Below are 11,235 nucleotides of genomic sequence, written 5' to 3'. Positions count from 1 at the left end.
ATTCTTTATTGTCTCTTTCAAAAGATTGTAGACCTATCTTTCAATATAGGCACTTCTTTTACTCCTTCAAGTTATAGCTCATCCATATCCTAGTCATCATGAACTAATATGAATAGAAAATTTAATTATCCACTAGTAAATGTTCTGGTTAATGAGTCACTCCATTCCTTGAGTCTTCAAATGACAGCTACAACTTAGCTTGGTTTGTAGGGCTACAAAAACTAAAAATGAATTTGCATTTTGAAAGAGCTCCTTTAGCATATATGAATAGACAAACACAAGTTAGAGTGTCTGTAGCTTCAAATATGATGAAGTTTAATAAAGCTATTTACAAAGTCTGACATAACTATTGCTGTAACTTGAATATAAGCTAGCCAAATGGTATTAGAATTTTAAAAGTTAACTAGATATTAATGCTCAAAAATAGAGTGGCATATGCAAATCATTTGCCTCATGTATTCAATCTTGGTTAGACTTTTAAAAGGATTCTGTGTTCAGCTTGAAGTTCCACATGTGGAGGACTAACTAGGAGTCAAGAAGCCTTATTCCCAAAGTGTCACTTTCTCATTATGTAACTTTGGTCCATCTCCTTAACTCTTCTGGGTCTAGGTTTTTCCATGTTTAAAATAAAGGAGTTTGACTAGAATGATCTCCAGCATACCTTACAATTCCAAAATTCTGTGGTTCAGAATGGGAATTTAAGGAGAGGGATAAAGTAACAACTTTTTTTCTTCTTAAGTAAGAATGTTTTACACAGGGCAGTAAACAGAATACACAGATAATAGATTAGGAAGAACAAGGACATGAATTATTATGAAAGGCTGTGAAATTATTGTCTGGATACTTTTTAAGAGTATCTTTCTTAAATACTACCTTGCCTACAGGTAATAGAATGGACTAGATGATCTATTAATGGTCTAATTAGTACCAGACTCTACTGTAGTCTGTCTCTCAATAAGTTCTCTTTGCACGAATTCTTTTTGATGTAAAAGTCATACATCAATTTTATTTGGCGCCAGCATAATTTGTTTATTTAATGCCATATAATTAACCTTTGTTAATTGTATTAACCTTGTTTGTAGTAGGGACTTAATAAGTATTAGTTGAATTGAATCACTAAATGAATGTTGACCAATGAAAACCATAAAATGTTGGAGATGGAAGAGCTAAGATTCTGTCTAGAAAGATGAACAACTCAAATAGTCGGTAAACTGAGAAACTGAAAGGTAGAATCGTTGAAATACTTTAAAGCTTGATGAATTATGTAAGTTCAATTTATATATATTATATAAAATTATATTTTAAAAAAAGTAGTCTACAAATTTTGCCCCAATTTTACATATAATTGGAATAGATGTGATTGTAGTCAAAACATTATGAAGCAAAAGTTTTTAGATGCACCTCAGCATACCTTCTCACCCGGGCATATCCCTCTAACTGTGGTCACCCTCCCTCCATCAGTATATTCTCCTATGATTTCCATTTTAAGGAAGAACCCAAGCCAACCAACCCAACCAACCTTTATTTCTATCTTATCTCTGCTTCTGTCTCAGGATATTCACACTAAGTTGCTCCCTTTTATGTATCATCTTCCTCCATTAGGATGTAGGCTTCTTGAGAACAGGGTCTGTCTATATCATCCTATAAATTCACCATAGATAGTCTACCCAATGAATTAGAGGCTTTCATTGCATTCTCTTGGTATTATAAGTATACCAATGTAGCCTTCTGGCTGTCCATCTGTCATTAATCCCTTGCTTTAAAATCATATGTTAAATTTGTATAACATGTTATATTTGTATATTTATTCACTCCATCTGTTGAAGCCCTACACATTTTTTAAGCTCAAAAAAAAAAAAAAAAATACCATCTCCTCTAAGTCAGTAATAGCCTTCACCCAGAATTTTGCATCTTTCATGCATTGTTTTCTCTTAAATTACAGTAATTAGTATGCCCCTTTTCCGACTTCTCTATGTTGTGAATCTATAACTGACATGTTATAACCTGAGTCCTAATTGTTATGCTCTCAGAGAATAAATAGCAAAAAAGGATTTGAACTAAGGAGAGATAGGGCTAAGATGACTATGAATCAATTATCATATGACTGCAAAGATAACTAAAAATTCATAGTAATCAAATGTATCCTTTATTTACATAAAATTTTACAAATTTTATGGGAACTGCCATGAAATAAAACCTGAAAAAGTATGTCAAAGTCAAATTGTATAATGCTTGGAAGACTGTTCTCAGATTTCATTTTACTCAATAGATAGTGGGGATACACAGACAGTTTTTGAGTAAGGTAGCAAATAAAGCAGGTAAATTTGTAACATATTTGAGAGATTGAAAGCAGGAAGAGAGGTTGAACTAAGTTGGTAAGGTAAATGGAAGGGTAAAGACAACAGAAATTGCAATAAGATGGTGGTGATTGATAGAATGTGGAGATTAAAGAAAATGGTGGCAGTAAGGAAGTCTTTGAGATTTTAAATTTAGGAGACTGAGAGGAGAGAAATTAAGAAATGGAAGAAAGATATGAATGAAGACATATTGAGCTTCAGATGTCAATAAAGAATCCATGCATAGCTTTCCAGGAGGAAATGGAAATTCAGGATAGAGATCAGTGATAAAGATATAGTTTTAAAAGCAATCTGTTTCTTGGAAATGACTTAAGGAAATACTGAAGAAAAAAAAAAATCCACATTTTTAAAATGTTTTCAAATGGCTATATATAACATTTACTTTTACCCTTAGTTACTTACATATCAAATAAAATAATTAGAGAATTAGAGTATTAAAGCTAAAATGGACTGTACTCTATTTCAACCCTTTATTTTTAGGGAATAAATGAAGGTGTAAGGATGTTGTTATAGTATTTTCCTAATGTCACATGCTAAATGGCAAGAGTATTATATTTTTTTTCTTGTAAACAAAATTATACTTATTTAAATTTATGTATGTCCACAAGATACCAAAGCAACTATTTAATTTAGTGGGAAAGCAATCAGACTATACTACTGTTAATATGCAACAGACAAAATAATCAATTAGATGAATTTTTCACTATTAAGTCAGTGATTTTAATGATGTTCCAGACTTATCCTGTATATTAAAATGATCCAAATGTTATCAGCTTTCTATTATATTAAACATAAGCCAGAATATTTCCAGAGATGCTAATCAATAATAGTTGGAACATCTTGCTAATCTTATTTAATGACATAAATTACTGTGGTCAAATGATTAGGGATGCACATTTTAGATTATTTACTGAGACAATTCCTATTATTCAGCTTTATCAAGGAGATAACTTAATAAATTGTTTGTGAAACGGATTGCTTTCCTTTTGCTCCTCTTACTAGTAAGAATCAAGACACAATGAAAAGGGCATGCTGTACTTGGACTCAAGAAAATTTGAGATCAAATTCTGGTTCTGCTATTTAGTAGCTGTGTAGTAAGATCATAAGTTTTTGGAGCTGAAAGAAATTTGGTCCAATTTTCCCTTTTTGTAGATGAAGAAATTAGGGTCCAGAATTTGTATAAGAAGGAGCCAAAATTCAAGACCAGGCTTTCTGATTCTTGCTCCTATATCAATTTACACCTTTGTGCTTCAATTTCCTTACCTATAAAATGAAAAGTTTGTGCTAGAAGACCTTTGAAATCCTATTTATCTTTAGAAATGTATAATTTTATGATATAATCCAGTTTGAAGCACTTGCCATTTTGATCCTATGTGATCTTAAGTGAAGAAATCAAGATTAATTATCATTGGGCTAATTTCAAACAAATTAGTCTAGGATAAGTCTGATATTGTTATTTACTCAAAAAACAAACAAACAAACAACAACAACAACAAAAACCCAACCCAAAAACATTTGAATGGTCATAGCAAATCTAAATATATATATATATATATATATATATATATATATATATATATATATATATATATATGTTTTTGGTATATATTAGGCTATTGTGTGGTATTTGTAGATTCAATTATAGTGAAGAGGGGGTTGATGAATTCAACTCTTCCTTTCTTCCACCTCAATTCACTCAATTTTCACAGCATTGTTTTAGTCATCTTTAATATATTATTTTCAGAGGATAAAAGATTCATTTAACAGCTGCAAAAAATATTTCTTTTAATTGTTTCACTAAATTTTAAAGAGAAATAAAATATTTCAATGATACACAAAAGCAATATAAAAAGGCTAGTTTTTGCTACACATGTATTTACATGTTAATATAACTATTTTTTAAGCAGGGAATCGGCTGCATCCTGTCCTTTCCTATAATGAGTTTCAAGTCTGACAAAATTATTTCTTTTTATCCATTTGGATACCATATAATAAAAGAACAATACAACACATGGCTCAATTATGGCTTCTCATGAAGTGTGAATTAATGAACATGGAATTATTATTTATTCCCTTCCCAGGCTTCTCCTTCTCCAAAGGACAACTATTATGTCATTATTGTATTTTGTTAGTCATTTTGGATTTAACTCTTTTGAAGCTAGTCTCCTGCATCTGTGATAATACCTCCTCATAACCCAGATGGATGTTATTGAATTGGTCATTTATGGCAGTTTTCTAAGATAGCTTTTGAGTTTTTCTTAGCTTAGTTCTTTTCTATTTGGTCTTTCCTTGGAATTCTCTAAAAGTTGAACCCTTCTTATTTTAAGGAATATTCATTGTAAATGTAAAATCCAATTTTTAAATGTTATCTTTTTTAATTTCAACTGAACACTTCTGAATGTTTATAGAATAGCTACATTACAAAGAACAAAAACAAAAATAAAAATAAACCACAACAACAAAAAACCAGCAAGAGCCTACATATGCTGAAAAAAATATGATAAGTAAAACATTGGTTACACCATATAAAACAACACACCTTGATCATTGTAATTCTCTCCCACTTTACCTCTATCTCTGGATCTCCCTGACTTCCTTCAAGTCCCAGCTGAAATCTATCTTTTATAGAAAGCCTTTCTTGACCCTCCCTCATGCTAGTACTTTCACTCTGTTGATTTTTACAAATTTATTTTGTATATATTATGCTTATCCATAATTATTCACATATTATCTCCCTCATTAGATAATAAACCTCTTGGGAGTAAATACTGTCTTTTGCTTTTCTTTGTATTCCTGGATCTTAGCAAAGTGCCTGGCATATAGTAAAAGCTTAATCAATATTTACTGACTGGCTCACAAAAATCAGTAAATTATTCCATTGATAAATGAAGCTCATTATCACACTCAACAAAAAGGTTTATTGTTAACAGCCATTTCGATTTATTTTTATAAGTCATTTGCAGATACAATGTGTTATGCAATATGAATATATGTGGCACACCAAAGAAGTGTTTTTATAATCTATAATAATTGTCATTGAATGTCTGATTAACTAGATTTTGAAAAGCATGCAGAGAAAAATATAACAAGGGTACTACCTACAAAGTATACATTTAATATTGTTTTATCATTCACCCAAAAATTTATTCCCTTTGACTCTTAAAAACAATCTATAAAAATAATATTCTTGATAAAATCAGCTACCAAGATAATATTTCTTTAGACTTTTGATAAATACAAAATCATAGGTCCTTCTTAATTTTAAAGCAGAAATGTGCCCTTCATATTAAACTTTGCTGCCAAATTATCGTCAAAAATTAAGTCATCAAAACTCTTTTTTTTGAAGATGTCATGTGGACATAGCAGATCTGTCTTCATTTCATGAGAGACTTATTAAAATATCCTTTCATTCACATCAATGATACAAATTAAGAGGATAACACATTCGTTAAAGGGTTGAAAAAATAAAGATGGGCAAATTAAAAACCAAGCAATAGGCCCACACAAAAAAAGTTAAAATAAAAGCCATGACTCAGCCTGAAAGAGAAGTGCCCTCCTTAACTCTGTCAATGCTAATAACCATCAGAAGCATCATTGTTATGGCACAGGTCATTTTGGGCAAGGCTGGATTACATGGTGGTAGACAGTTTAATTTTTGATCTCTAAATCTGCTTTAAATGGAATAGTTCTTTTCCTATGAATAACATTAGTATAAGCATTAACTATTTGATTCTTAGCAGAATTAGCAATTTTATATAAGATTCTTTCAATCTTCAGTAAGAAAGCTTAAAACTAAATATTTTTAATCAAAAAGCTTTCCTTAAAGAACTAAATGTTCTCAACAAATGGTATTCATCTTGCTTTCCATGTGTCAGAATCATAGAATCCACTTGGCTAAAAGTAAAAAGAAAACAACAATTAGATATATTGAATTTATTATAATTCTCTATATGCTATAATTAAAAGGCAAACCCATTAATGCATTATAGGAACAGATCATCTCTACTATATGGTTTTTAATCCTGTGTACACCCAACCTTCTGTAGATATAATTTTGAGTTTGGAAAGATAGGAAATGAAAAATAAAATGATCACTTTGGGTCTCTGAGGAAAGCCTGGAGTCAGGAAGACCTGAGTTCAAATCCAGTCCCAGGTGTTTCTTATCTGTGTGACCTCTGCCTCAGTTTCTTCAGCTATAAAATTAAGATAGTAATAACACCTACCAACTAGGGTTGTTTTGAAGAGCAGATGAGATATTATTTATAAAACATTTAGCACAGGTCATGATACATAGTAGGTACTTAATAAATTCTTGTTTTCTTCCTTCAAGAAACTACAGTTTCTGAACCAATAGAATACATGGTTATTGAGGAATCAGAGATTTAGGAGATACTTAAAATATCTTGCAGGGAAACCAAGGGCAAACTTTAGGAAGAAAATTAAATATGGCTAGCAAAGAGCATGTGAAATAAAAGGAAATGAGAGCAGGATTTGTTCCTTTCTTGAAATTCATTTTGATAGCTTGATGAACTGTGTTCTAAATTTTCTACAAGGTCATTGTAGGTCTCTCAGACCTAGGTTAGTCTAGTTGTTATTAGCCCTTTGTATAAAGTTAAATTCTTTGCTCTAGATTCTTTGTAGGAATCAAATGAATTACTGTTTGGCATCAGCATAGAAAGAAAGAATTTCATAGGAAAAAGTGATTTTAACACTGTACTGTTATCTGGTTTCAATCTGCATTGTACCTCTCCCTTATTAGCTAAAGATAAAAAAAAAAAAAGAAAGAAAGAAAGCTGCTACTGGATTTCAAAGATATATTTTATTACAATAATATTTCTGCATAGAAAATTTCTTTAAACCTCCCCAACTCTTCATGATTTATGTGGTACAAAAATAAGGGATGCTTTCACATAATTTATATATATATATATATATATATATATATATATATATATATGTATATATATGTACGTATTTGATAGGTATTAGGATAAGATTGGACCTGCATTGACTTTGGTATAGGAAACTTCCAGAAGTATGACTATAAGTCCCATCAAACCATTGGAACCAACTCTGCCTCACATAAATCCAATTAAGACATTATTTATGATGTCATTGATCTTCAGAAATGAAGGGCAAACATCATAGGAAATTCCCTCTACCAATACTTGTCAGCACCTTTACTCTTTCATAATCTTTGAGAGTTGCCTAAAGGACTAAGAAATCAAGCTGCTTGCCCAGGGTCATACAGCTAATACTTGTCAGAGGTGGGATTTAGATCCTGATCTTCCTGGAGGTTGACACTCTATTTACTAGATTGAGTTAATAAATTATGGTACTATGGGTTTTTTAATTTATGAAACATAGATTATTATGTTTGGAAGGGTTCTCAGAGCTGCTCTAGTTCAAGCAACAACAAAGACAAGAACCAATATATGTCCAAAAGATAAGAATACCAGAAAATGGCCTCATATTTGCATTTATATATATTTCTAGCATCATTCAGTTCTTGGCTTACTGAAATCCCCTCTTTTCTTTGAAATATATTTTGTTTGTTTGCTTTTGAGACTGGATGTCCTTTATTTTGCCCAGGCTGACTCTACTGGTAAGCCTGACTTCCCTTGATAATCAAAAAAGAAGCTTTGACTCTTTTTGTTTATGACATGAATTGTTTATGACATGCCCCTCCTTAGGCAGCCTGGGAGTCCCTCATTCCTAAAAGCTCTCTATATTGGTAACTGGACATAGGGTGGATACCTGATCTTTAGATCTACTATATCTCAGAATTCCCAAATTCAAGCTATCTACTGTCTGCTGCTATCACATCTAACTGACAGGTGTTTATCCAGCTTCTTCTTGAAGAACTCCAGTGAACATATCATCTTCCAGCTTAGTTTATTCCATTTTTTGACAGTTCTCCATCCCTTAGGAATTTTCTTCTACACATTGAAATGAACCTTTCTCCTTGTAAATTCTATTCACTAATCCTCGATCTGACCTCTGGGGTCAAATAGAACAAATATAATCCTTCTTCCATATGACAATCATTCACATAATTGATTACAGAGATCACTTATGAAAATTTAATTTTGCATTAATTTCATGATCCTTTTAATAATGTTAAAAGCATTTTAGTAATAACTGAACAACGTCTGGAATGATGATATACACCTATTGTTTCTGCTGCTGGAGAGGCTGAAGCAGGCAGATCATTTGAACAAAAGGGTGCTAAGCTACAGTGAACTAAGATAATCAGGTATCTGCACTAAGTCTGGGCATGAACCACCTCAGATTGAAATGAGCAGGCCAGATTTCTTGTGTGGGTAAGGAATAGGTAGATTCAGCCCTCTGAGTGATTAGGGAAGTTCCAGCTCATGTGAGATAGGAAAATCTAGTTTCAGTTAATCAGTCTTCAATTCAATCAATAATTGTCTTATACCAGAAGAGTACAGAAATGCAAATTCAAGAGGTAATTTCCTGCTATTGTCATTGATTGTAAAGTCAAAGAATGATACAGAGATTAATTTGAGGGGGGAACTCCCATATCTTTCTGTGATAATTATCAAATGAAGGAAGTAGCTGTTACAGGCAATAAATTGCAGATTTTACAATGCTTGCTATTAAAAACTAGTAAGAGCTTTATTTTCTTTTTTTTTACAATGCAAGTTAAGAGTATTAAAGCTATCTTCTTAAAAATGAGATGATCTCTATAATATTGCCTAAATATCTCTACTAATAATAATCATCAAAAATAATATGAAATATTATTATAACAACTTGTCATATAAACATCTATTGATGTTCTAGCAAGAGCTATGGATATTTATAGAATGTCAGCGTATTACAAAGCTTAGCACATACCTACAACCTTGGAGTAGCAAGGCTCACAATGTACAGTATGTTTATAGATCCAAATACTGTCACCAGCTTCCAGGTTTTCCAAAGGCTTTTTGCAAATTTCACACTAAAGAAAAACAAAACAAAAAATTTTTAAAATTTAAAAGCTCTTACTGAGAAAATCAATTTCTGTCTCCTATAAAGTGAGATATCAAGGTCTAACTAGCTACTTGGATATCTCACTTAAATCAGAGACAAGCAGGTCTAAATGTAGAATTGGGTCACTACTTTTTTATTCATGAAAACTAAAAAGACTTGCTTAAAGTAAATCAATTGAAATTACTAAAACATTACATTTATTAAACACCTACCATGTATTGGCTCAGTCATGGATATACAAAAACAACAGACAACGGACAGCTCCTGCCTTCAAAGATCTTACAATCTAATGTAAACTACATATACATATAGGTATATGCAAAGTAGAGTTGATGAGAGTAAAGGAATTGTTCAGATTAAAGTATTCTAGAAAAGTATATAGAATGAAAAATCATTTTATCTAGTGTTGAATCAGGGGAAGCTTCCGGGAAATATGGTGTTTAAGCAGGGACTTAGCCTTGCTAAAAGAGAATATCAAGAGATATGGAAGAAATATATTCCAGATTTTCTACTCAAATGAATGGTAAAATGATATTATGAAACAACTACAGTGTAACTTATCAACAATGTAGAGTACACAAAGAGGAGGAGTGTGGAATAAAGCTAGAAAGAGGTTGGAACTGGTTTGTGATAAGTCTTAAATGACAGACTAAAAAGTTGCCATTTGTCTAACAGGCAATAGAAAACCAGGGCAGTGATATGGTTATGGTTTAGGAAGATTATTTGGACAATTGTATAGAGAATGGTTTAGAAAGTAGGGGAAACTGGAAAGTATAAGAAATATGAATAGTTAAGGCATTATTGCAGTTATACAAGAAAGAGGTGATTGACTTAACTTGGTGACAGTAAAATGAATGGAGATGCAAGACTTATTTATGAACCTGACAGTACAAGTTATGACAATTGATAAGAGGTTAATATCAAAAGTAACTTTGGGATTTTAAGCCTAGGTGACTGGTGAAAGAGTTGTACTGTCAACAAAAATAAAAAAAATAAATCTTAGGAGGATGGACAATTTTGAAGAGTGAAATGATGACTTTATTTGGGCCATGATGAATTTGAGGTATCAATAGGACATCCAGACCAAAAAAAGTTCAAATAAATAGTTGAATATACATTACTATAGCTCAGAGAAGAGATGAGGCTAGATATACATCTATGTATTGTGTATTGTGCCATATTTATAGATAAATTAAATCATGGGAAAAAATGAAATTTCTAATACAGAAAGTATATAGAAAGAAGAGAAGAGAGTCCTGGCCTGGAAAATACCCATATTTAATAGATGGCAGAAGGAATACTAATCAGAAAAAAAAAAAGGAAAAAAACAGGTAGGTACAGTAAGGGAAGCATCAGGAGAAATAAATGTCCTGGAAGAAAAGTGAAAGCAAAGTATTAAAAAAAAAGATGATAAAAATATCAAATGCTGTAGTTAAGGAGGATGAAGACTGAGAAAAAGCTTTGGCAATTAAGAAGTAATTGGTATTTAGGAGATTGTTGATTTTTTAAAGTAGTAGAGTGGTTAGGTACTAAAATGAGATTTCAGGAAATTGAGTAGAGAGTAGATATTGAAAAAAAAAATGAAGGCAGCAAATATAAACTGCCATTTCTAGAATTTTAAAAGAGAGTAAAATGAAAAATTAGTAACTTCAGGAGTGTCAAGGGAAAGTATCTCTGCTTTCTTGTAAAGTGAAGATCTAAGCAAGTAGAAGAGGAGAAAAGATTAAAGATGGAAAAGAGAAAGATGGAGAATGAGGGCAGAAGGGAAAGAGAATGAAAAATAAGGAAACAAGGAAGAAGAGATGAGAAAGAATATAGAAAGGAAGAACAAAAGGAAGAAGAGTTGAAAAAAGAAGAAAGGAAGAGAGAAAAGGGAAGAAAG

The 11,235-nt window shown here is 31.6% G+C and overlaps 1 protein-coding gene across 8 annotated transcripts in view; it reads right to left on the bottom strand.

The window, feature by feature from the left end:
- Nucleotides 1-5,273: 5,273 nt before the first annotated feature.
- SCEL (sciellin) overlaps nucleotides 5,274-11,235 on the bottom strand; it is a 154,806-nt gene continuing 148,844 nt past the window's right edge. For all 8 annotated transcript variants that reach the window (XM_074299306.1, XM_074299305.1, XM_074299304.1 and 5 more), the window contains 2 exons: nucleotides 9,219-9,321; nucleotides 5,274-6,251 (listed from right to left, as the gene is read on the bottom strand). In XM_074299306.1, the coding sequence (XP_074155407.1) occupies nucleotides 6,235-6,251; nucleotides 9,219-9,321 (120 nt within the window). In that variant the 3' untranslated portion in view covers nucleotides 5,274-6,234. The remainder of the gene's footprint in view (nucleotides 6,252-9,218; nucleotides 9,322-11,235) is intronic.

The sequence above is a fragment of the Sminthopsis crassicaudata genome, chromosome 3, assembly GCF_048593235.1.
Source record: "Sminthopsis crassicaudata isolate SCR6 chromosome 3, ASM4859323v1, whole genome shotgun sequence".
NCBI classification, from domain to species: Eukaryota; Metazoa; Chordata; class Mammalia; order Dasyuromorphia; family Dasyuridae; genus Sminthopsis; species Sminthopsis crassicaudata.
This window is presented reverse-complemented; position numbering and strand designations above follow the sequence as displayed.